The following is a 26,379-nucleotide window of genomic DNA, read 5'->3' on the forward strand; positions in this document are numbered from 1 at the left end:
AGAGCTCGCAAGCGTGCGTTCGCGGATTGGTGAGTGGTTTATCCTGCTGCCAATCAGCCGCTATGGCCTCAAGCGTGCAGTAGCTGGGAAACATAATCATTTGGCGTGCAGGGATCTGACTGAGGGAGAGGGACCGAGCGAGCGTGTGCGTGCGTGCTTGAAAGCTGGAGCTTGGTTTAAAGCGTCGCTTCACTAGAACAGCACGCTTTGCGGTTTTTTTTGCGCATGTCAGTGGATGAACGGATGAGCGGATGAGGAGCGTGTCGCCGGTAATCGGCCGCCGTGTTCCATCTTTGGTTTCTGTCCGCTCGGTGCTTATTAATCAGAGGCATGTGGAATTGCGCGAGGATAAGCGACTGTCTGCGCGTGGCGTGTCTGCTGCTGCTGCTGCTGTTCACGACGTGGACCGAGGTGAGGGCTGCTTTCTGATCACCGACCTGAGCATCCAGATCGCGAGGCTTAATTCGATGGAAAGCTGGAGTTGATTCGCGTTTATCGATTAATCGACTGAAATGTGCAGGCGCCCGAGCCGAGCATGTGATTATGCGTTGTTTAATTCAGATATAACCCGGTGCATCGATTTTTTTTTTTTTGCTGTCAGGACTCTTTGAGATGAGATGCTGATTATTTCGCAGTTAGTCCGATCTGGTGCAAAACGAGTCAATTGTGAAACCTAGTAATAATGCACGCGCTGGCTTTGCACATTTTGACGTCCAACGTGAGGTCATGTCAATACCTCGACATTCCTGCTTTTTCATTTGTATTGATAATTTGTGTGTTAAAAACTTAAATAAAACTGTATATCCCATGTATCATATCCCTCATGTAATATGAATAAATCCAGAAGCAGTGAAACAGCAGCACTTGATTGATAGAACACAAAACATAGCACCTAGAACATATTTGCATTTATTTCTAATTCGGTTTTATCAACAAGAGCTTAAAATGTGCAATGCAAATGCGACTAATGGTCCAGGTGCTGCATCGTGACACTGGCGTCTCCTGTAAAACCTGTGCGTGTACTGAATACCATGATTTATACCCTGTTATAACCTAAGTACATCAAAACATAATCAAGATCATTGAATTCGCCTCTCTTCAACAAAGTGCACGTCTTTGTTTAGCGCAGTAGTAACCCATTGGTTGGTGTTATTTTTAGGTGGTCCGTGCTTCAGGCTATTTCGAGCTGCAGATGATGAGTGTGGAGAATGGGAACGGCGAGCTGTTGGACGGAGAATGCTGCGACGGCGCGCGGAACTCGCGGGACCAGCGCTGCACGCGCGACGAGTGCGACACCTACTTTAAAGTGTGTTTAAAGGAGTACCAGAGCGAGGTGACCACCACCGGCACGTGCAACTTTGGGAGCGGATCTACCGGCGTGCTGGGTGGGAATATTTTCTCGTTTAAGAACGCCAATGGTAAAATCAGTGAAGCGGGCAAGATCATCATCCCTTTTCAATTCGCCTGGCCGGTAAGTGCGCGCTGTCCGTCCATATATTTATGCATGTGCATGGTTTGATGCAGTGGTGGCTGCAGGTGTTTGCGTTGTTCCAGTGATACCTTGTTGAAGCCAGTGCAGGGGCAAGCAGTGTCCAAACATGAATGACAATAAAGTAGTGTATTTAATTAATTACAATATTAGCTACAATGTTGGTAAGTTGGCAACATTTTTGGGCAAATGTTGGTTGTCTGTGTTCTCCAGCATGTTCAGGGTTTTTATTGCTTGTATACTATGATATTGGTCATATTCAAGTCAAAATAATTATATAAAAGGAAACATGTTAAACATGTTCTTTTTTTAAATTTAATATAGGGTTTAATAGTTTAGTTGGATTTTCAGAAATGTCCTGATCCACTATCAAGTTTTGGTATAGAATCAGAATCAGAATCAGACTTTATTGGCCGAGTATGCTCTCACACAAGAAATTTGTTTTCGGTTACACAGATGCTTGTAGTGCACGAAAAATACAATACAGACAATCTTATTCACACAGCTCACTCTCTCCTTAACACACACATTCATACCTGTAAACATAGAAAACATTGTAAACATCAGCATGTGCCATTCACATTGTGGGTTTAAAAAGGTGCAGTTTTGTGCAATATAAAAAAACTATAGAAAATAGAAAAATATATAAATGAGAAATGGAAGTGAATGTAAAAAATCCTGTGTATGCCATTACATAAATTAAATAGGTAGTTTTTGATGTGCAAGTGTCTCGAGCATTAACAGTTCAGTAGTGTTCAATTGCTCATGAGCATAATGGAGTTTGAAAAAAAAAAAAAAGCTTCTCTGTAGCCTGTGCTGATACTGGCCCAAATGCTGTATTGCATTTGATTAGGATTGATAAATTCAGAATAATGCTTTGACACAATAAAGTACCAATCATGTCAGTTTACTCTGTTTCATATTATTAATATGATTAACTATGTATGCCTTACAGTAGGTCCTCAACAATATAAAACCTTCAAAGTATCAAAAACTCACAACTGGATTTATTCTGATTTGCATACAAAGTATTAATTTTGTTACAAATACTGAATTTACCTGCTTGACACATTTATGATTCATCTGATATTTAATATTTAATTTACATTTTCAGCATTTAGCAGACACTTTTATCCAAAGCGACTTGCAGTACTGTGACAGTATATTGTCTAAGCAATTGAGGGTTAAGCGCCTTGCTCAAGGGCCCAACAGGAATAACCTGGCAGTGGTGGGGCTTGAACCAGTGACCTTTTGATTACTAGTCCAGTACCTTAACCGCTAGGCCTTTCCTGTTCCATAATATGATCGTATAATGTACAAATCAGTCGAAAAACAATATTATCTGAATATTAGTGTTAAACAATATAGATGTTCCATACTCAAATAGAGTATTGGTATTGACCCTAGCTACTGAATCGATAATCAATCAGTTATGACATTTTAAACAATTAATTGCATTGGTACAAGGTTGGATTTGGCATAAAATGGCAAAATAACCAGTCTTCCCAGATTATGATTAGCTACAACTGTCAAGCTGTGGTCAATATTAATATCAACACAATTTGTTAAAGTTCACATTTAAAGTTTCCTTTAGGATTGGTGTAGTAAAGGATTTTACATATCTATATATAGATCAGTATTTTAGTATTAATCACAAAGTTAGTGTATTTGATTAATTAGAATATTAGCTACTATGTTAGTAGGTTGGCAACATTTAAATGTCCTGATCCACTGTCAAGATATATGTCAGAATATTGCATTGACACATTTGTTGCCCATGTTTTTGATAATTAAAACACAGCTCATCCACATAATCATATAATTTGAAGTCATACCACTATCACGCTTGTTTGTGTTTGACCAAGTTATTAAAAATTGCTTCCAGTATTAAAACTAGCTTGGGATTTAAATGGGATTAAAAATCTTAGTTATTTTAGTAAGTATAGTGCAGTACAACCTAATACTTGTACTTATTACACGTTATGGGCACATAAGAGGTGGCTACTGCACCTTGTGCTTGCATGTGATCTACAGTTGATCCAGAATAAATTTGTGGCAGTACATGCTCCTGTCTTGTTCACCTGAGTGTTTTCTTCACATCGGCTGAGTTTGAGCTAAGTGATACTCCTGATGCTGGCGTATTACTACATCTTGTACTATCTGCAACACTAGGTGCCCATCTCGAGTATCAGATGAGAGAGGTGTTGCAGCTTGAAAAGACAAAAAACAAAACGTGTAGTATTATCTGTCCAGTTTGGAAAGGTGCCCGGACTCTCTGGAAGTTGCTCATCTCTCCTTTATGCCGCTGCTTTGGAGCAGGCTGTTTATTGCCACCAGTGCAGCTGTACAACTTCTACCCCCCTCACCTATAAATTAATGTGTAACTAGCTATCAGACCACTTCACTTGAACATAGTTTATCACAGCCGGCTTGGTTTGTGTATCTTTCATAACAGATCTTTGTAGGTGGTTTCCCACGCAGGGTACTGCCAGTAAGCCTGTACTGGTGTGAAACTTAACTAGGTTTAGAGACTAGTCCAAGTGTTCCTGCCTTGTCATATTTGTGCCATCTTGGCTTAATTGAATGGAAAGTGCCGTCCAATATGAAGCATCTCTGTTAGTCACCATGGGTAACTTGCGTAATTTATAATATTCATAAATAAATATGTCCCAAGCTTGGCAGAGTGATACGGTGGGTCTTTGTATGTGCGTTTAGGTGCGTGTAGTTTTTCACTGGTTCTCCAAGTTCCTGATACTTTATGGCTTTCTTATACAATAGACCCCATGTCACAGTCTTCAGAGAATCAGTGGACACTGCAGCTGTCTTGGTTGTTGCGCGTTAAGGTCGAAACTATGACCTGATTGGGAGCTTGCCGAGGGGTTGCTAGGAGATGGCTACACGGGCCTTCAGTAAACAATTACGTGTGGCCCTCGCCGCCTCCTCCCTTTTTAACTGGGCTTTTAGCAGAGCCACTTGTTTAGGGCTCACCTGGGAGAGAAGGGCTTGAGTCGACCTACTGATTACACTATTGACCGTGCAATTAGCCAGTCACAGCTGGCTACATCTCCAGACAACAAAAAGCTGTAATTGTCCAGGTTGGCATTAGAGCAGGTGGCTCCTGATAGAGGCTCTTTAAAGGTCCCACAAGGTCTTTAGGGCAGGACATGATTGTGGTCATTTTTTAAATTAATACCTAAGATCAGGATAGGAGTCATAGCAGTTAGGCTTGGTTATGATTGATGTAAGACTAAGAGACATGATAAATTTGCTAATGGCAGCATGGAGGTGCAGTTTGTTGAATTGGTGTGACAGCTTGGATGGCAGCTTTATTTCCCACCTTCGGTTACTGTTTATGAGGAGTTTGGCACATGTTAAATACATGCCAGTAGATGGATTGATGACTACTCTGTATTTTTCTTAGTTTGGAGGAAATACTTTGCTATAAGCAATCAATCAGAATTAATTAATGCTAGCGAGTATGTTTGAGCACTTTTATGCCATGTTGTTTAAGCTGTTGTTATTTTTTTTTGTACTGTTCTAGCTAGTGTTGTTTTAGAAAGTCTAAGATCAGAAGGAACACGCTCTTGATCTGCGGTACTTTGGCTAATTTTTCTTCTTCTTTTTCTCTGACCTGAACATAATAGCTTTTTGTTCAGCTTCTCCAATAAACTTTCTGTTTCCAGAGGCTGTGCTTTTTTTGTCTTCCCATGAAGTAAGGCAAGGACAACTGAAGGCAGCATTCTTTTTTCGCTCCTGAATGCTTCGGTCATGATGGAGATATTTTTAGGAGCTGAAAGATTGGTTACATTTAGAAAGCGATGCATCCAAGGGTGACTTACTCATCAGCCGAGGTTTTACCAGTTCACTTGACATTGGGTGTCCTGGATTGTATGCTTGCAAAATCCAACTGTTAACGTTAAAGCCGAACGGGGATTAATAAAGCAATAACGCGAAGCGGAGTGCCTAAAACGTCTTTCCCCGTGATAAAATCATGGCAGTAACGCACGGTCTCTCGTGGCTTATTGCTTTTATAAAATGGCGGTCAACATAAAATATAATAAAATACAACAATGTTCAATTTATAAATATTTGTATTTACAAAAACACTTACAAAAAGCATTCTTCCGCGAAATCAGGTAGTCCATTAACAGTATTGCTAGGCAACTGGAGGGCGAACATAACATTCGCAATAAACATTCCTCCGAAAACACTATTACACCATTGCTTGGACGAAACACCCGCTTAATGATTAGAATTAATGTTTATATTCATCTGGACATTTCCATGTATAGTACATGACTTAAAATAGTGTTCAACCAAATTTGTACTTTTTCTTTTCAGTGGCGTATTAATATGGAATGATGTGAGGTGGTCATAGGTGTGCGTTTATCGGGGATTTTACAACTGCTTCGAACGCGGCTCAGCCAATCAGATTTTAGGACCGTTTTATAATTGCAGTTTTATATTGTTTACTGATCGCTGTGGCAATGCAGCATAGTTCTTGCTCGAAAGGAAATAAGACAGCAACAATAAATATAATAAAAATATAATGTTTAGGCGATTTTAGAGGGTACTGGCCAGCCACCTCCTATTCCACTACTTCTACATGGTGTGTGCTTCAAAACAAAAAGCACGCGTTCCTTTTAGAGACGGATTTTGGCAAGACGCTCTCCCAGCCTCTGCCGGAACACTATCAATCGATTAAGTGGCTTCTCAATTCATTCGGACTCCTGTTGAAATGGCATTATGGCAACATAATTCCAGCAAGGTCATGGAGTTTATGTCAAAGTAGTGAGGTAACATACACTCAAAAATATTTTCCCAGCTCTAGGAAGGTTGAAAACATGGGATAGGATTGTTTTTACTGTAAAAACAAATAGGTGGAATACAGACTCATTTTTGCTACTTTGAGATGTAAATGTTATTAAGCCTCTGGGGTAAGACTGAACCTGATGAAGGTGTGAGAACTGACGAGTGTGTTGACAGTCTGTGCTGCTCTGGCAATTGTTAAAAAGGCAATTGCGCAGAACATTTCTTTTCTCATCAAGCCAAACATTTTCATTCAAAGCAACCCAAGCAACTACGAGTTTAGAGCCTTGCTTAAGAGCCAGTGTTAGCAGTTAGGTTTTTTTTTCAATATTTTAACAGCTGAGCCACCACCACCACCACTTTGCATTGATCTCTGTCCCCTGCTGTCTGCTTCTTGTGTCAGCAAGTTCAGGCGCTTACAGATTTTTCATCCTCTTTGTAAGCTGGAGTCAGGCTTGATCAGACCCAAAATAGTGCACCAGATTCTCAATCAAATGCCATGTGACTTAGCAGCAGAAGAAGCACGAGAGATCAGATGTACCACAGCTATTAAGACATGTGCTTTGTTTACTTAGATAATTTAGTCATTCATTCATTTTAGAAGCACTACTTTCTGGTCAGAATCATGATAGATAAGAACATCTAGGGAACTCTAGTGGAAACATGGATATCCAGTCTGTCCATGTGCCACTTTTGAGGAAGCTGGAGGTCAGACGGTCATAGCAGAACTTATTCTGGGGTGGATAGAGAGTTTTTCAAGCATGCAAGTCAGTTCAGGAGTGTGAGGTGTTCAGACTGCTTTTATAAATAAGCCAGTTATGTGCATTACCTATCAGAAGATTTGGATTAGAGCAGTAAATTGGGATTGAACATTTAGGTTTGCACTGTAAACATAGCCATGAACCCTGTGATAGCCTAAAAGTTGCTTCTGACCCAACTTCAAAGCGTTCTTCTTTTTTTGCCATGCTATCAGAAGTGTGCTCTGGGTGAACCTGATTTGTTTTGCTGCGCCTCTTTTGGTTTCTTCGCCCGTGCTGGCGGGAGGTCGGTGTGTCTTGTTCCTGCTCGCAGCCAGCGTATGCGTGTGACGCTTCCTGCGGGGATACAAACCCTGAGCAGGTGTGCCGCTGTAATTAAAGTGCATTAGTGCACGGCCAGTTTAATTCCCACTTGACCCCTGAACCTGCTGGAAATGATAATGATGATAATGGAGCTTTATCTGGCGTCAGAGTGGCTGTATCCAGAATTCTTAAAGCTACTGTAACCAGGCTGGCTGAGTCCTTGAGACTGTGGAGATATTGGCATGTGCATGGAGTAAGCAAGTTTGTATGCCAGGGCAAGCGAGGGTTTTCTGTGATGGGGGTTAAATGTGGATATTAAGCAACATGGAAGCTGTAAGACCACCTTGACGTGTGTCAAGGTGGTCTTCTAATTGTTTGTTCCATAAAATTGATTGTGCTTTTATAAGACACAGTAAGCCCTCTAGATTCAAACCTTCAAATAGCGGTGGAATTGTGGTTAGTTTGCATCTCCGGCGCTTGGTGGTGGTGAACAGAGCATTGTTATTGTTTATTTGGTCTCATCAAGTGGTTGTTTACCTCCTTTTGTGTTCATATTGCGCTATTTTAAAACCAGAATGTCTGGTATTAAGCGTAAAAGCAGCAATAATCTCTCTTATAATTCTAAGAAGTGGCGATAACAGTGGACGCTAAAATGAAAGTAATAGAAAAGATTGTTGTCTAGTCTCCTTAAAGTCCCCTTGAAGTCACTCTCATATGCCAGCTGTTCTACTTTACAAGGTAAAGGAATAACAATTTTTTAACTTTTGTAAGTATTTTGTTATGTAGAAATAGCTGGAGGATTTGATACATAGGCTAGCTCGCTAGTGGTAAACGAGACCTGTGTTTGAGGCTCATAAGCTAGATGCTTAGGCTAATTTTGTTGGACTTTTTGGAACAGAACTGGTTTGTATCTAGAGGACTTACTGTACTTTGTGAAATGTTGTGAAGGTAAATGATTTAAATATTGCATAGCGCTTTGGGAAACGGAACAGCCCGTTCAAATGTATCATTTAATTAGGTAACGTGAGGTCAAAGCTCACTTACTAACATTTATGTCATGATAACTTTAAAGAGCTGTAAGACGTGGTCAACTGTTATTGGTACTCTAATGATCATCTTCTTAACAAGGGCGTCAACTGGCAGCTTGGCATGTGAAGAGTTAGTTCAGGGTTGAACAGTGGGATTATTGCCCATCAGAAGTTTGGGAATTTTTAATTATGATAAGCCTGATGTTAGCTTGTAATGTGGACTGTCTTGAAGGCTGGAAGCTGAGCCACAGCAGTGCTTAGCTTGTTGTTTCTTATGTAGGTTGAGGTCATACAGGTCAGGTTCTTTTCAGCAGCTGGGAACACTGGTGTTATGCCCTTCCCCTTGTATTTCTGCTTAGCCATTCCCAGTCACCTGACTAAAACACTTGTACAAGAACGTCTACCCTGTGTTTGTTTTGTGTCTATGTTTTAAGAGGGCTCTTTAAGATTGTAATTGTGTGTGTGTGTTGCCACTGCTTTATTAGTAAAAGGGTATAGGTATGATGTTGCTATTGCATTGCCAATGGTCTTGTTAGCATAGTAGCAGAATGCTAAATACACACACACACACACACACACACACGCACACAGTACTAAGCCACTGGTGGTAACCCATTTACCTACCTTTAGCTCTCAGCCCTGTTTTAAAACTCTCACCACTTAAACAAGCCCGAGGCACAACCCTTTCGAATGTGAGCCAGGTTAACAAATGCATTGTAGTTAGCCCTTTCGCTTTGTTCCCAGAGGAACTCAACCCCGGCGTAGGGGCTTGCTGTGAAAGAAGGGAGGCTCCTGATGGGTGAATATCATTTTCTGGCTGCGGGGCTCAAAGTGCATGTTAGGCTGTATGTCTCTGCCTGGCAGGCCCACAAATCCCCTTAACAAAGCTATTGTTTGCTTTTGTGCGCCGGAAGCCTGGCGGAAAATGGCAATTGTCGGAGTCGGAACGAGAGTCACAACAAATGAACTCATCTGCCAAAGGGGTCAGTGGCTTTTTCGCTGAGTTGGTCTTTGCCAGGAGGGTTTTTGATAGTTGAATCGACACTGGGATCTAGGGCTAATCCGGAGACGGAGCTACTCACCTGTGTAGTCACCCGTCTGTGATAGATTGCAGAAATGTTGTTGCTTTTTAGGGTGATAATGGGAACAGATTAAGGTTGCGGTGATGCTGGGAGATTGAAAAAGGCTTTGCCTATAACCTGTGACAGAAAGCCAAGCAAAGCCTGATGCATCCCCTGATGTCTTTTACTGCGCTTTACTCTTCTGTGTGCTGTAACCCCTACCCTAAGTGCCGTTTGGGCTGCCTTCCCATAGGATCGGCCCAGGCAATTTCAGGCTGCAATTAACTTTGATGTTTTCTATTCCTACACCCTGCTTCTGCTCTATTATTACCTGTTCTGTAAAAACGCTCTGGAGGAGAAATTAAAATCCAAATTGTCTTTTCCGAAGGGATCTGGGGGCTGTTCATATAAAATGTTTAAAACTGAGATTGTGTAAGCATTGACGTTTATTAAGCAAGTCTCAATTTTCTCACACCTTAAAACGTATGCCAGGTCAACCTGTCTGCCCCCAGTGGGTTTGGGACTTCTGTGTATGTGTGTGGGAGGAGATGACATTTTTCTCGATGCGGTGATTGATTACAGCAAGCCCTTTTTCTTCCTTCCCTTCCCACCATTAAAGACATTATGTCATCACCGTTAAGCTAACCTATAACCCCGCTGACTTCCCCAGTCTAGCTCTTCATGACACAAAGTCACAATTCCACCGACACAAGTGTGGCCTTGTTGTGGCGCAGTGGGCAGCTGGCCTGCCTCCTTTAAGACCCACACAGGAGCACAAAGGGTACACAAGGGTACATGTTAGCACACAGAGTACTTCTGGTTTTTTTTTTTTAAACTGCCATTGTGGTAGGTGGCTCCATTGATGCTGCATAAATGTTTGTTTTTAAAGGCATGACATCCTGGTCCACAAAAGAGAGGGACGTCTTTCCCCCTTAAGGAGTTGACCCAACTTGGCTTGTTGTGGTTTGTGTTGGTTAGATCTGTGTTTGTGTTGATGGTTTAATAGCACTAATCTGACGTTTCTGAACCATAAGAGCCACACACACCGTGGTTTAATAAGAATGTATCTCTTTATGATAATATATAATCAAATAAATATCAAATCAAATGAAATATTTCTTCACAGCCCATGAAGTTTGGCTCTGATCGACCGCAGCATTCCAAAACAGCCTAGAAAATGTGTTTCATTGCCCGAAAGTGTTTGGAAGGACGTCATCGGCTCGCAGTCTAACAAATATAAAATGCAGTCGTTTCCATGTATAAGACACCCACACACACTTTCAGCGTTTTGTAATTGGCCTGGTGGTGTTTCCCATTTGCCTGTAATTGCTGCGGTCGCTGTATTGGCCAGCAGCTCTCTAAACACGAGTCGTATGACCGTGGGCAGCCGAGAACTAGAACGCCTGGATTGACGTCCTAGATTTAAAAAAGATTACACGCAGTAAGTACTTGCCGCTGCTTAAGTAAACAATTTGCCGGCACTCAAGGGCAGTCCATCACAAGCTCTTTTTTTAGAAGAATAAAAATGAAACAGATCTCGGCATCAGCATCTAGGCATCAGCACAAGTTCCTGTTCCCACTGGTTGGGGTTTCTAGGATTTTGAAGGTAAGATGCAGTCAGTTGGAAAATGAAGGGAGGAGAAGGGGATCCTAGTGGCTCAACGGAAATGTGTCTCTTCTTACAGTTCCTCTTGCTAATAGATGTCAGGAAATTAACCGTCCCTTCGTCTTCCTGTTTAATGTTACTCGGATATTGAGACCGTCCCCCGTCCGAACTTTTAAAGAATTCCCATACACCGGGTTTGCGGATCTCTTTTTCCGGAGGTCTGTGTGATTTGGTGGTACAGTTGAAAAAAGACATGTGAAGTCTGTCAGGTTGCAGAACCGAGGATCCGTGGTCTGAATGATGCCTTTTTCAGGGTGGTCATGGGAGGAAGCACTTGAGGTCACTTGGTGGTGATGCCGAGATGGGACGCATCAATCACATTCTCGCAATCCAGGTTGTAAAATTAATGATCTTGATTGAATTGGCTTAGGGTCAGCCAAGATGCCCCACCCCCAATATTCAGATCTGCTCAAAATTCCCACCTCCCAATAAAATTATGTAAAAATGATAAACAAACATATTCCACTCAATGGCTTTGTGAAATGTTAGGATCTGATAGTGTTCCAATAAGTTGCTAATATGGCAGGACCCCCCCCCCCCCCCCCCCCCCCCCCACCTTCCAATCTTGGTAGATTTACCGGGATGTTATGTCCCTGGTTGCTAGCATGTTGTGTCAAATATCACAGGCATCAAAGCGTTTTTAGGACAATTTGAGGTGTCCTATGTGTCATGTCAGTCATCTTCAGGTTTGTTCACATCTTCAATATTCAGTTTGTTCAGTTAGGAATCTGAGCATGTTAAATCCGGTACCTTGTGCTTTACAGCAATATACGCCTGAAATATTGCTGTCAGTTGGTAAAAGAATGGTGTCCCAACTTTTTTAACCATGTTTTGTGCTCTGAATCAAGACCCATCATCGACATACATCATTGCAGGCTCTGGTTGTTTTGCCTCGTCCATAAATACACCTACACCAGGCACAAATGTGGTTCCGGGTCTGAGTGTGGGTGTACGCAGGTTAGCAGTGCAGCACGGGAGGCTTTTTGAAGCCCACGAGATCCCTGATGAGAGGTCTCTAGGGTCAGTGAGAGCCTCACTCCCTGCAGCCCCCTTTAATTTCAGCCTTACCCTCCAATCCCCTCTCAGGAGAGCCCAACCCCCTACCGTGGGAAGCTGCACCTGTGGCTACTTCCACCACACACAAACCCATGCATGGCTGATTAACATTATCCTTTTTACTTAGCCTCCTTCACAGCTTCAAGACAATAAGTTAGCGCTGAGGTTAACGTGGCCTGGAGCTTCTATTTGGTGAGATGCTGCTGTCAAACCACACACGGTGTTGAAGAAATAAGGTTAAGCTGGTTGCTGTTGTAGTGGTATTGGGTCCAAAAGGAGTCACATGAGGCCACAGAGTGCGATGTGAGACTGAGTCTGTGTCAGTTAACTTGCTTAAGCTTGTTTTTAGCTTGGTAGATTTATCCTTATTATAAACCTCTCTAATCAGGACTGAGCTAAGGTAGGCACACTTCTCAAACCAATCCCTTTAAAAGGTGAGAGCTAACCTGCACAGAGATACCTGTTTAGGATTTTTTTTTCTTTTGTGTGTGTACGAATTGTCATAGGAATGTTTCTGGAGCATTCGGAGATTCCACTTGATGGGCCATCTCAGGATCAGGGTTTAGATAAAGGTCTTTGTTCACTGGTCACCTCCCCCACAGCCTTTATCCCCATCCAGTCATTTGGGGGCAGCTGTCACGTAATCCAGCTAATCAAAGATTGGGGGTGTGGGAACAGAATATACGCCCGCACCCCTGTCGTCGGACTTTCCCGCTTTCTGCTGATAGCCTTGGATGATATCGCTGCTTCTATTCAAACAAGGAACTCCAGGCTGCACCTAGTGCATGGCTAGTTGAATAACGGATGCTTGCCAGTACAGTACATGTACATCCATTGATTCCCACCCTGCAAGACTGGAAATGGATAGAGTGGTTAGATCATCCATTGCATGTCAAAAAAATTAAAAAAAAGATCTCCGTCCACATTAGTAGCGTTTGCATGGGTGTTTAATAGTTGCCAGTTCCTCTGCTTCCCTCCCAGCTCCCAAAACACACCATCACTCTGATCCAGACAGATTTGGCAGATCAGTTACTGGATTCTTATTATGTTTGACCAACACACCATTTTTCTTTGGATTTTAGTGTCTGTCCTTCCCCCACATCTAGGGTTTACAAAAGGGTGTGTGTAAAGTCGGGTTTATGGTTTGTCTAAAGTGTTTTGTTTTTTGGAAACAGTTCAAATGATTTATTAGTTGTTTTTTAGAACAGAAGACAGTTCTTTACTACCAAGTAAATAGACAGCAGGGTAGAAACTTGCGATTTTATTAGCTGCATGCTTTGTTGTTTATGTTCTAGTTTTGTTGAAATAACATCAGCAAAGTAGAGTTGCTTTCAGCCAAACATCATGGCTGAATTTTCTCTATAAAATCAGTCCCTAAACAATGACTATTGGAGACTTTTCTTCATGACTTTATAGACCCTGCTTTTGTGCTTTGTTGGAAGTTGGAAGCATATAATTTCCTTTATATAATTGATTTCTTACACCTGTTAGCAATTGTTGTGGCTTAAATCCACATGAATTCAGTAATTAGAAGGGGTGTTCCAATACTTTTGTCCAGATTGTGTATTTTCAGATTCAATTTGTTGGTTTTATGACGTGCAGGTTTTTATTTCACTGACATGGCACAGATTATTCACTTGAACGTATCTTCTTTTTTTCTATGATACTTTCCAAACAACATACTTATACATTATATACTACATAGGATGGTACATAGTATATACTACATAGGATGGTACATCTTATATACTACATAGGATGGTACATAGTATATACTACATAGTATGGTACATCTTATATACTACATAGTATGGTACATCTTATATACTACATAGTATGGTACATCTTATATACTACATAGGATGGTTCATAGTACGTATATACTACATAGTATGGTACATCTTATATACTACGTAGTATGGTACATAGTATATACCACATAGTATGGTACATCTTATATACTGCGTAGTATGGTACATAGTATATACTACATAGTATGGTATATCTTATATACTATGTAGTATGGTACATAGTATATACTACATAGTATGGTACATCTTATATACTACGTAGTATGGTACATAGTATATACTACATAGGATGGTACATAGTATATACTACATAGGATGGTACATAGTATATACTACATAGGATGGTACATAGTATATACTACATAGGATGGTACATAGTATATACTACATAGGATGGTACATAGTATATACTACATAGTATGGTACATCTTATATACTACGTAGTATGGTACATAGTATATACTACGTAGTATGGTACATAGTATATACTACATAGGATGGTACATAGTATATACTACATAGGATGGTACATAGTATATACTACATAGTATGGTACATAGTAAATGTAGATAAAAGTAGAAGGTAGAACAGCCTCACCTCCACCCTCACCCCACCCTGAACATCCTATCAAAATGAATAGTCAGTTGTAAATCACAGAACCCCCCTCAGTGCTACAGACATGTAACACACACATACACACAACACACACACAAAACCCCATGTTTTACATTATTCTCATACATCTAGAAGTTCTTCAAAAGCAAATGATGCTAACCAAAACCCACACTGGGGTTGGCAATGTGATGATGTTTACCACCTGAATATAGAAAAATACCAGTTTAAGGGTATACATTTTTTCATATCATTAATACTCTGCTAAAGATAATAATAATAATAATAATAAGTTGGACTTATATAGCGCCTTTCACAATACCCAAGGACGCTTTACAAAATAGAAAAATACATCAAGATACAATATTAGAGACAGACACATGAAAGACGCATGAATACATAAATGATAGGACACAATAATAATATAATAAATGTAGATTTACATAAGTTAATGAAGCTTATGAAACAGTAGATGGACAATTACTCTTAAATCCTTACTGTAAACACTCCCAAATCAGTGCTGCTTATGTTAAACTGACTGAACAGAACTAATAAAAACATTTCGGATAGGAAAGCATGAGAAATTTGGAATGTATTTTTTCAGGACTTCAAATGAACGTGAACTGATTTTGTATTTAGAAGGGACATCAGATCTACTGGGTTTATATTAGTCTGTTTTTAAAAAATGGACAAAGATTAAAAAAAAAATCTGATGAATAAAGAAAAAAGTATGTGCACAGACTAAATTACTAAGTAGATCATTTAAAAAAAAGAAACAACCTAAAAAATTATATTGTAATATATAATGTTCTTATAAAATACAAACCTAATTTCCAGTAAGGGACATAAATGCGATAAAACAAGAATCTGTGATCTGAACATTCATTTAAATGGCAGAAATACAAGAAACATTTCCAAAGTTTTCCCTGACCAACTTATTTGTAGTTTGGAAATATAAATGTGACACATTTAAAGTTTGGATTGGCAAAATGATTCGTACAATTTATAGATAATTTATATAATATTTAAGTGACAACATTATGAAGATTCCACAATAAGCAGATGAATTGGCAACAGCTAGGGGTATAAAAGGAGGATGCACCAAAGGCTCAACCTGTGCAATCAAAGAGAAATCTTCATTTTAAGATTGTAAATAATTTAGGTCCTTCACCGTCTACCGTGCATAATATCTTAAAAAGAATAAGTGAATCCATAGAAATCTCAGTCCATACAGGGCAAGGCCAGAAATCACTTTTGAATGTGCGTGACCTTCTAGTTCTCAGACGGCATTGCTTGAGAAGCCTTCATGCTACTGTGCTAAATATACCCACTTGGGCTCAGGGAGTACTCCCAAAACAACATTGTTACCTAATACAGTTTGCTGCTACATCAAGAAATGCAACCCGAAACTCTGTTACGTGAAGAGAAAGACATGCATCAATTATATGCAAAACGCTGCAGAGTTTCCTGAATCCGAGCTCTCTTCAGATGGACTGAAAGACGTCTTGTCTTTGGAAATGTGCTGGTGTCTGATGAGTCCACATTGTAGCTTGTTTTTGGGAAAAACAAACATTTAATTTTGTATGCCAAAGACGAACAGAACCATCTAGTCTTTTATCAGAGGTACAACACATGTTATGGTATGTGGGTGCATCAGTGCCAATAACATGGGAGACTTGCATTTGTGTGGAGGTACCACTAACACACAGGTGTATAAGACACATTTTCCCAGGAAGTCCAGTATCATCCCCATACTGCACAAGCTACAACAGTGTCACTGTTTACACACAACAGTGTAAACATGAGGTGTGTGTGCTTGACTGGCCTGCCTGCAGTCCAAATCAGTCTCTTGTTAAAAATGTATGATTCATCATAAAGAGAAAAATTTGACAATGATGACTACAGACTGTTGAGCAGCTCAAGTCTCATATCAAGCAAGAATGGGCAAAAATTCCACTTGCCAAGCAGCAACAGTTAGTATAACAACTAGGCAGTTGTAGCCTTGCAGTTAAGGTACTGGACTAGTAAGCAGAAGGTTGCTGGTTTAAACCCCACCACTACCAGTTTGCCATTGTTGGGCCCTTGGGCAAAGCTCTCAACACTGAATTGCTTAGACTGTATGTATAATGTAAGTTGCATTGGACAAAGGTGTCTGCTAAATGCCAAACTATTAGTGATAGGGCAGTGATAGCTCAGTGGTTAAGGTACTGGACCAGTAATCAGAAGATTGCTGGTTCAAGCCCCACCACCGTCAAGTTGGGCCCCTGAGCAAGGCCCTTAACCCTCAATTGCTCAAAATTGTGTTCAGTCCTAACTAAGTTGCTTTGGATAAAAGCATCTGCTAAATGCCATAAATGTAAATATTAAAAGTGTAAATAATAGGAACTGGATGTAATACAGGGGTAAACATGCCTCTGTCCCAACTTTTTTTAAATGTGGAGTATGTTCCGGGCATCAAATCATAAATTCTTTTAAACAGTGTTTACAAAATACAATTTAGTGAATTCAAATTAATGTTCAAGAAAATGATCAAACCACACATTCCTTATTTTCATTCCATTTTACACAATTTTCCGGAAGCGGGGTTGGTAAATTACATGCACTGATTTTAGGAAGAGAACAGGAATCTTTGCCCACAGCAGTTCACAGAAGCAGCAGTCATGAAACAACTGTTTTGGTCCTGTGGAGGTGAGCCATCAAAGCCGCGGCAGGCGCTCAATTGCTTGATTAAAGAGCACGTCAGCGCGGTTCAGCTTCTCTTTGCTTTAGCCTTTCAGACAGGTGCACCACGCCTGCACCCACTGTCTCATTTGCTTATGGGGGGGGTGGTGTGTGTGTGTGTGTGTGTGTGTGTGTGTGTGTGTGTGGAGGGGTTAGTGCCTTTATGAGGACTGGGATTTTTGAATACTGTTCTACAGACAATGCAAGAGCTATGGAGGTGATTTCTTTCCACAGGAAGTCTATAGAACGTAGAATACACTACAGGAGTTTGGTTTAAGTGATGAATAATAGCCTGGGGATTAAATGAATACACATGGTCTGAAATTCTTTCTTCAGTTCTTTTTTCCTTCATATTTTCTCATTTCAGCACAATGCTTGCCTCTAAATGTTGTCTGATTTTTTTTTTTACTGCCACCATGAATGCACTGCTTAAGGCAAAGTATTAACCAGTGATGTATGATGTCATGTTTTACTTTTTTTTCCACCCTTCTATAGATAGATAGGTATAGATAAATTAGGACTAATTTGGTAAATGTACATTTTTCAGTTTTTAAGAAGGATTAAAAAATACAATTGGCATTTTGACTATGATATAGAGATGAGTACTACTCACTTGTGACGAAAATATGATGTGTATTAGAGATGCATGTCATTTTGTGACATCCATGGTGATTTAAGCAGACAGCAGTATGGTTTGTAAAATAAATAGGTGAATCCCTCCTGAGAGATTTTATATATAATTTTATACTTTAACAGGTTTGTTAATTCATGACGTAGACCAAACACACATACAAACATATTTTGTACTTAGTGGTTCTAATAATAATGTCTATAAGTGTTTAGCCCATAGCTGATATTAGGGTTGGACAATACAGTAATACCAGAATACTCTATTGTGATTTAAGCAGTCACCATGATGATAAAGTAATAAAATCCTAAGTTAGCTAATTAATCACAGCCATTTTTTTTATTCCTTAATGTTGTCAAAGTGAACAATTAAGTTTATATAATATATGTTGTACAGTAATATCCCCAGATCTGTAGTTATATACAGTACATCACTGTGCACCGTCTCTTTTCATTTTGCACCAGCGTTCTGCACAAAATCACTGATACAGTGATGTGCCTCATTGTAGTTTGGTCCATTGTGACCTGTTTCATGTTTCATACCACCACTGCAACCTTTTGAATCACTGGACACAATGCAGTAACACTCCAGACTCGGCCACGAGACATACTCAATCATGGCTGTACATAAATGGGCTGTACCACCACTGGGAATCCTGTTATATATTAGTTCATCAGATGCTAAGACCAGACAGTTAGCAAAAAACAGTTCTCAACTTTCAGAAGATGCTGGTTCAAGCCCCACCACCACTAACTTGCTACCGTTGGGCCCTTGAGCAATATCCCTTAAACCTCAATTGTTTGACTGTAATTAGCTTTAACTGTTTGTCGCTTCGGATAAAAGCGTCTGCTAAATGCCGTAAATGTGAATTACAGTGTTGTAATGCGTGTGTGTGTAGATGTAAGTGTTCCAACTGTGAATCTATTCAACCCTCACTGCTTATTCTTTATAAAAACACACATTCTTTTTTATTTATTTAATATTATTGACACGTCAGTGTTTTTAAAGTACTCTTTGTTTGTGCTGGACATTGTCTGGCTTTCATGCAAGCATATGCACAATACCAACTAATACTACTAAGAAATTTATTTTCAGTTCAACTACTTCAAACCAAAGCTAATCATTTTAATTGTTTTATTTTATTTGGCTGCTTGTGTTTTTATATTTTCTACTTTGTGCTAGTATTCAATTCAAACCAAGCTCTGTGTGTTTGATTAGGTGAAATGACTTTGCATATAAAAATGTATACTCAATTTTATAAAAAATGAGCCAATGAGCCATACACTGATAAGCCAATACATTAAGAACATTAGAACCAGTGCTTATTATATTACAGTTGTGCATGTCACAGTTAGAAATGTATTAATGTTGTGCTGATGTTTGTTGCTGGCAGTACATGCGTTGAAAGCAGCAGGTATGGGCAGCATAAAGACCTGAGTGACTTCTATAATAGCTTAATCGTTATGACCAGACGACTGGGTCAGAGATGTTCCAAAACAGCAGGGAGTGCTCATAGGCAGCCATATTTGCTGTGTATACTTACTGGCTGTGGTTTGAGAAGGGATGAGGGACAAACCACAGACTGCAGACCGGGTGTTGGAAGGTCAAGACTCATTGATGCCAAAGAAATGACCATAGCAGCAGCCACAGAAGAGCTTCTAGGACTTAAATATGAGTAGTTTTAGGACTAGTGATGGGTAGAACACACAGTGCATTAAATCATTATATGTATGGGGCTGCATAGTCTCAGATCAGTCAAAATGCCCATACCTATGACATACAATGCATGAGAACTGGACATTGGAGCACTGGAAGAATGTGAACTGGGCCAACAGATAAAGTTTGCCATCATACCACCCAGCTGTTCTAAAAAATTATGTATCATAGTTGTCACTGGCTCAAATAGCAGCGTAAGATCATGTAGGATGGTTAAATATTTACACCCCACACTACTGTATCTACTTAAACCCTGCATGTATAATCGGAAAGATTTTAATGATGTTTTAATAACTGCTACACAGATGGAACATCAAAATAAAAGAATGGTAGCTCCACTGTTACAAGGTTTACATCTCTCTTAGGCTCTGATATCTCTGTAACCTGATTCTTTTCTGATGGTTCTTTTCTTCCTGCCGTAAAAAGTGATGGTGGGTGTAATCGCTCTCTCCTGCCTCTCATTCTATAGATTCATTTGAGACCTGACCCCTTTTTTGCTGGCCCATTACTGCTGCTGTAAAGCTTCCTCCGCTCTCTGAAATGTCTCTCATGGTGAATGTTGTGCTGACTGTATGTGTTTTCCCTCCTCCACAGCGATCCTACACACTCATCGTGGAGGCCTGGGACTGGGACAACAGCACACAAAACAGTGAGTACTGGTTCCTGTTTTATACTGCAGAAACTGCCGTGTGTGAAGTGCATCATCAGTTCGACAGGGATTTGTTGTGTGGTTGGTGGGTTTTGGATTTTGGATGAATGAGCTCATGACCAGAGTGGTGGGATTTTTAAAAAAATAGATCATGGTGTATCAGATATCACAAAAAGGCAACTTTTAGCAGGTCATGTGATCGTTTGTTTGTTTGACCTGTAGCTTCTGTTAGAGTTAAGGACTGCACTCTAATGATGGCTGTTATTGGCTTTTTGGTGCTAATGCCAAGTTCACACTACACGACTGGATCTCTTGTGATCAGGAGTCTTTCAGTCGGTGTATATTTCACACTACACGACTGATCGGCAGCAGGGGGTTTCAAACTAAACGATCTATCACCAAGTGGAATCACAGGCGAGCTTCTCTGGTCTCCCAAACTACGTTCTGTCACAAAATCAAACGTGAGTAGTGAAGGGCTTTTAATGATACCACGTCCAAAAATGCACGTCAACAAGTAGCGAGCGATCATAGTTGTTTGTGCGCTGATGTGCAGTGTAAAATCAAAGAGAAAAATAAATGAATCCGAGTGGATTTGGCAACACGACCAGCAGGGATTGTTATGTTCTGTAGCAAGTTGGAGGTTAATAAAATTAAATTACCAGTGTTGGGATTATGGTTTGGCGTGGACGATAAGTTCACAAATAATGTAAAGCTTGTGTGTGTGCCGATGTATTCTGATAGAAACTATATTATCCCCCTCACCACACTCATTGCCAGTCGCAACCGACTGATCCAGATATTCAACATGCTAGATATCTCTCCTCAGTCGCCGAGCTCTTTTCACTTCAAGAGCTTTAAGAGCTTTACTCATTAAATTAAATTAAAACTTGATTCTGGGCCAGCTCAAAGAGGTCTTTTAATTGTCATCACAAATTTTGGTGATTCAACACCTACTGTGATATTGGTGACAAATTACACTTGAAATTAAATCTTTTTGTCTTAATTAGTTATTATTTTATTTGGGAGCGTATGTTAAAACTAATGGTCACGTATAGAGTCACACTCAAAAATCATGAAGAGTAAAGCAGGTGTAAAGAGAGAAGTCAGTTATGGCCCCAAAGCAAGGGGCGAGCTCCATATTAAGGCAGTGGTAGCTCAGTGTGGAGGATACTGGACTAATAACCTGAGTAAGACCCGCAACACTCAATTGTTCAGATTGTATTAATTTATAATTGTAAGTCGCTTTAGATAAAAGCATCTGCTAAATGTCAATGGAATGTCCAACAAGGTAATGCTCAGGTGTCCATGTACTGTTGGCCATGTAGTGTATGTACATTTTTATATGCAGATGATTACCTTTAAGACTGTGGCGGCATGGTGGCTAAGTGGGTAGCACTTTTGCCACACAGCAAGAAGGTCCTGCGTTCGATCCCCAGGTGGGGCGGTCTGGGTCCTTTCTGTGTGGAGTTTGCATGTTCTCCCCGTGTCTGCGTGGGTTTACTCCGGGTGCTCCGGTTTCCTCCCACAGTCTAAAAGCATACAAGTGAGGTAAGGTGGAGATACTAAATTGTCCATGACTGTGTTCGATATAACCTTGTGAACTGATGAATCTTGTGTAATGAGTAACTACCGTTCCTGTCATGAATGTATCCAAAGTGTAAAACATGACGTTAAAATCCTAATAAACAAACAAACAACCCTTTAAGACTGTTGGGTTTTTTCTGACCATCGTTCTATTCTAACTTGTTTTACTTTGCTTTTTTTGTAAATCAAATTCCTTAAGATTTTTATGTAATTGTAGATAGAAAAATGTCAAAATATGTGTGAATTGTTAGAGGGCAAATTTTTTTTCCATCCAACTAAAATTTTACGCCCGTCCACAGAAATCCCAATAAATGACCAAAATGTGGTCTATAAATAGCTACAGGGAGAAAACACTTCTGTAGACATCATTTGCATTATTTATTACAGTATATTGACCACAGCAATGGCCCGTGAATGAATATGTATGCAGATTGCAACAACATTTTGGTCTGGGTCAGTGGGGCTGACCGTAACATAGGAAAGGGTTAAATCATGAGTTAAAATAGTACAGTGAGCCACTCAGGTGGCGCAGCGGTAAAAACCCACGCTAGCACACCAGAGCTGGGATCTCGAATACATCGTATCAAATCTCAGCTCTGCCATCCGGCTGGGCTGAGCGGCCACATGAACAACGATTGGCCTGTTGTTCATATACGGGTGGGGTAGTAGTAAGCCGGATAGAGTCTCCTCGTAACTGATGCAACTACAACCTCTGCTGGCTGATTGATGGCGTCTGCACAGGGACGCGGAAGGAGTGCGTTGATCAGGGTATGTCTCTCCGTACACAGGGCTGATCCAAGTTAGCGCTCACCTAATGCAGGTGAAAAAATGCATACGGCTGCTGCCTACGTGTCGGAGGGGGCGTGGGTTAGCTTTGTTCTTCTTAATCAGAGCAGGGATTGGCATTGGTGGAGAGGAAGCATGATGCAATTGGATGTGCTAAAATTTGGGAGAAAAACATACACAAAAATGGTACAGTGGAATAATATTGTTGCTGCATTTTATTTAGATAAATCTTAAATAAAGTATTTAGCTGCTTGGAAGAATGGCTTATATTGCACAATAATTAAAAATAAAACATTTCTATTCATATTAAATGATGAAATGCAATAACATTACCCTGATTCCCTTTCTGTGTATGAATAAGTTTGGTATGTAGGATGTAGGTCAGTTTAAGGTCGTGCTATAAATTGGAGATGTTGGCGTGGTTACTCATTGAATGATTGAACTTTTTAACAGGGTGGAGTGAATGTGGGCTGAAAAATGTTACACAATTAATGTGAAACACCGTCATATCTTGTGATGCAGCCTTCTGTCACCTAAAAAAGACGAGACGTGGACGAGACGTGTTTTGTAACACCTAAAGGGAAGCCAAGGGGAGAGTTGTTGTGAAATTAAGAAAAAAAAACGTGGAATTCTCGTCTAGATGATTCATAAACCGCAATCTTGCCGTGAGCTGTACTGTAAGCCATGAGTAACGCTGGTGTGCTGTTGGTTGACTGTCAACACAGCATCCCTGATGCTGTTTATTAATACAACTTCTTTACCTCCAATAATCAGTTCCGGAATACGTTTCTAATAAGATTTCATTGAAGTAAAGGAAGCTGGAACGTGGACACAGACAGAAGGCTGCACAGATGAACAATTACACACCTTCAGCTGAATAATGATTACACACACTTACAAAAGCTCCAGAGATGCTAGAGCTAGCTGTTCCAATGAAATGCTTTGCAAAGTCTGAACCCGTAAATCCATTTTTATTAATTACTGTTGTGTGAAACTTTTAACGATGAATGTCGGTTCTCCTTCAGTTATCAAGGTTTCTGTAATCACACAACGTCTACCAGCCTGTAAGGCAAGATTAAAAAACATGTTTGTATGTATGTATAGAGTTCAGGTGTTCCAGCCACACCTACTGCTAACACGTTTATACAATAATTCCATAAATAAACTATATAAATAACAGTTTGAAACCCTTTTATGTTTGAGCAATACTGGTTTGATAAGCTTGATGTGCTTTATTTTGAACCATTTTGGATTGAATTGGTATGCTGATTGTGAGCCAGGTCTTTAGGCCCAGCATCAGTGCCTGACCACACAAATGCTCTTGACTGAATGGGCATCTGCCTTCCTGGAAAAGACGTCTCATTGATGGTAAATGTGTCTCTTGAAAAAAATCCCAAAATACAACCCAAAGTCAATGGTATTTTTGTTTGTTTATTAGGATTTTAACATCATGTTTTACACTTTTGATTACATTCATGACAGGAACGGTAGTTACTCATTACACAAGGTTCATCAGTTCACAAGGTTATAACGAACACAGTCATGGACAATTTACCTCCCAATTCACCTCACTTGCATGTCTTTGGACTGTGGGAGGAAACCGGAGCACCCGAAGGAAACCCACGCTGACACAGGGAGAACATGCAAACTCGACACAGGAAGGACCCGGACCACCCCACCTGGGGATCGAACCCAGGACCTTCTTGCTGTGAGGCGACAGTGCTACCCACTTAGCCACCGTGCTGCCCACCCCTGTGTATAAAGTGAGCTCCAGTAAACTTGGTTTGATAAGCTTGATGTGCTTTATTTTAAACCCCTTTGGATTGAATTGGTATGCTGATTGTGAGCCAGGTCTTTAGGCCCAACATCAGTGCCTGATCACACAAATGCTCTTGACTGAATGGGCATCTGCCTTCCTGGAAAAGACGTTTCATTGATGGTACATGTGTCTCTTAAAAAAATCCCAAAATACAAACCAAAGTCAATGGTATCTTTACACATGTGCAAGTCACACATGGTGTGAATACATATCATTACAGATGTTGGCTTTTGCATATTAGCATCTCTCTACGCTACTGGTAAACAACATCTGTCCCAGCTGTTTTGGAGTGTGTTGCAGACATCAAATTCAAGACTGGTTTATATTTACAAAATACAATGAAGTTGATCCCTAAAAACATTGGAGTAAAAAGAAGACTGTGATTTATTAATTCTTTTGAATCTTAAACTTACAAAAGTAGAAAGAAAAGATTTCCAATTATGGAGTGGAAAAACAGTCACCTTGTATTTGAATTTCTAAAACAAACACCAGCACAAATCTTTAAATGCAAATCAGTCCGCACTTAAAAGCGATTCCTTACAAGGGAAAACTTACAGACTCTAATGACCTGTTAGACTTGGCTAATTGAAAGCAAATATGGCCGAAAACAATGGAATGGATTATAAAACCCCTTTAAGATGGAAATCCAACACAGTGTGCAGAAAGTCGTCGGTGGTTCCCCGGTCTCAGCTGCTTCTAAAATTTGGTTCACGTTTAAACAAATTGTGAAGGTTATAAAAAGAAAACATATGGTGGGCCGAGGAAGATGCCAGAGCACCAGGATAAAAACTCAAAGCTATAAATGCTCAACAGTATAATGAAAAACATGAAAATGGGTGGAAAGAGGAGTCGGTTTGTAAAAGAACTGTAAGAAAATCGAGGTTTCTATGTAAAAAAAGTCATACGTAAACCAACACTGATAGCTAAACAGAAGAAAACAAGGTCTGTCCGAAAACCTAGTAAATTTTACACTGTTCAGCCATAACATTAAAACCACCTCCTTGTTTCTACACACACTCACTTACCATATAGAAGCATTTTGTAGTTCTACAATTACGAACTGTAGTCCATCTGTTTCTCTACATATCTTTTTAACCTGCTTTCACTCTGTTCTTCAATGGTCAAGACCCCCACAGGACCACCACCAGTAGGTATTATTTGGTGGTGGATCATTCTCAGCACTGCAGTGACACTGACATGGTGGTGGTGTGTTAGTGTGTTGTGCTGGTATAAGTGGATCAGAAGCAGCAGCATTGCTGGAGTTTTTAAATACCGTGTCCACTCACTGTCCACTCTATTAGACACTCCTACCTAGTTGGTCCACCTTGTAGATGTAAAGTCAGAGACGATCGCTTATCTATTGCTGCTGTTTGAATTTTCTAGATGCCTTAAAAGGCTGCCTACTAAGGTGCCTTAATTCAAAGCTGTAAACTGCCTGAATAATAAGGGAGCATCTGATGTTTACCAATGAATGCAATCCCAGCATTCAGTGCGGCGCACGTAAATAAATTCTCATAGATTTTTAATTTGTATAAACGTGTACAAATGTCATTTATTTGCTAATTTGGGCTTGTCAGTGACTAATCATTTTCGGTACATAGAGGGAGATGTTTGCCGCCTCAGCCCATTGGTTTGAACGGCCTGAGGATAACTGTGTTAGCTTAGTAAGCGAAAACTGCATTGACTTAATTGCCATCTAAGCAGTGTGTCTAAATAATCTGCCTTAGGAGTCGATGTCCTATTAGAATCCTCTCTACTTGGGTAGCTGCCTAGATAGGCAGTAGGCATCAAGGCAGCTCACTAGGTTTTCGAACAGACCCAAGGTTACAGTGGGTTGAGAATCAATCATGAAGTGTGAATGGTTAAATGAAAGCGAGGTTCTC

At 40.2% G+C, this 26,379-nt stretch overlaps 1 protein-coding gene across 2 annotated transcripts in view; it reads left to right on the top strand.

Annotated features, from left to right (window-relative positions):
• The first annotated feature begins 261 nt into the window (after nt 1–261).
• The window catches only part of jag2b (jagged canonical Notch ligand 2b), a 69,341-nt gene continuing 43,223 nt past the window's right edge, over nt 262–26,379 (top strand). For both annotated transcript variants that reach the window (XM_063002217.1, XM_063002218.1), the window contains exons 1-3: nt 262–411; nt 1,160–1,471; nt 20,253–20,307. In XM_063002217.1, coding sequence (XP_062858287.1) covers nt 331–411; nt 1,160–1,471; nt 20,253–20,307 — 448 coding nt within the window. In that variant the 5' untranslated portion in view covers nt 262–330. The remainder of the gene's footprint in view (nt 412–1,159; nt 1,472–20,252; nt 20,308–26,379) is intronic.

This window comes from Trichomycterus rosablanca, chromosome 9 (genome assembly GCF_030014385.1).
Source record: "Trichomycterus rosablanca isolate fTriRos1 chromosome 9, fTriRos1.hap1, whole genome shotgun sequence".
Classification (NCBI taxonomy): domain Eukaryota; kingdom Metazoa; phylum Chordata; class Actinopteri; order Siluriformes; family Trichomycteridae; genus Trichomycterus; species Trichomycterus rosablanca.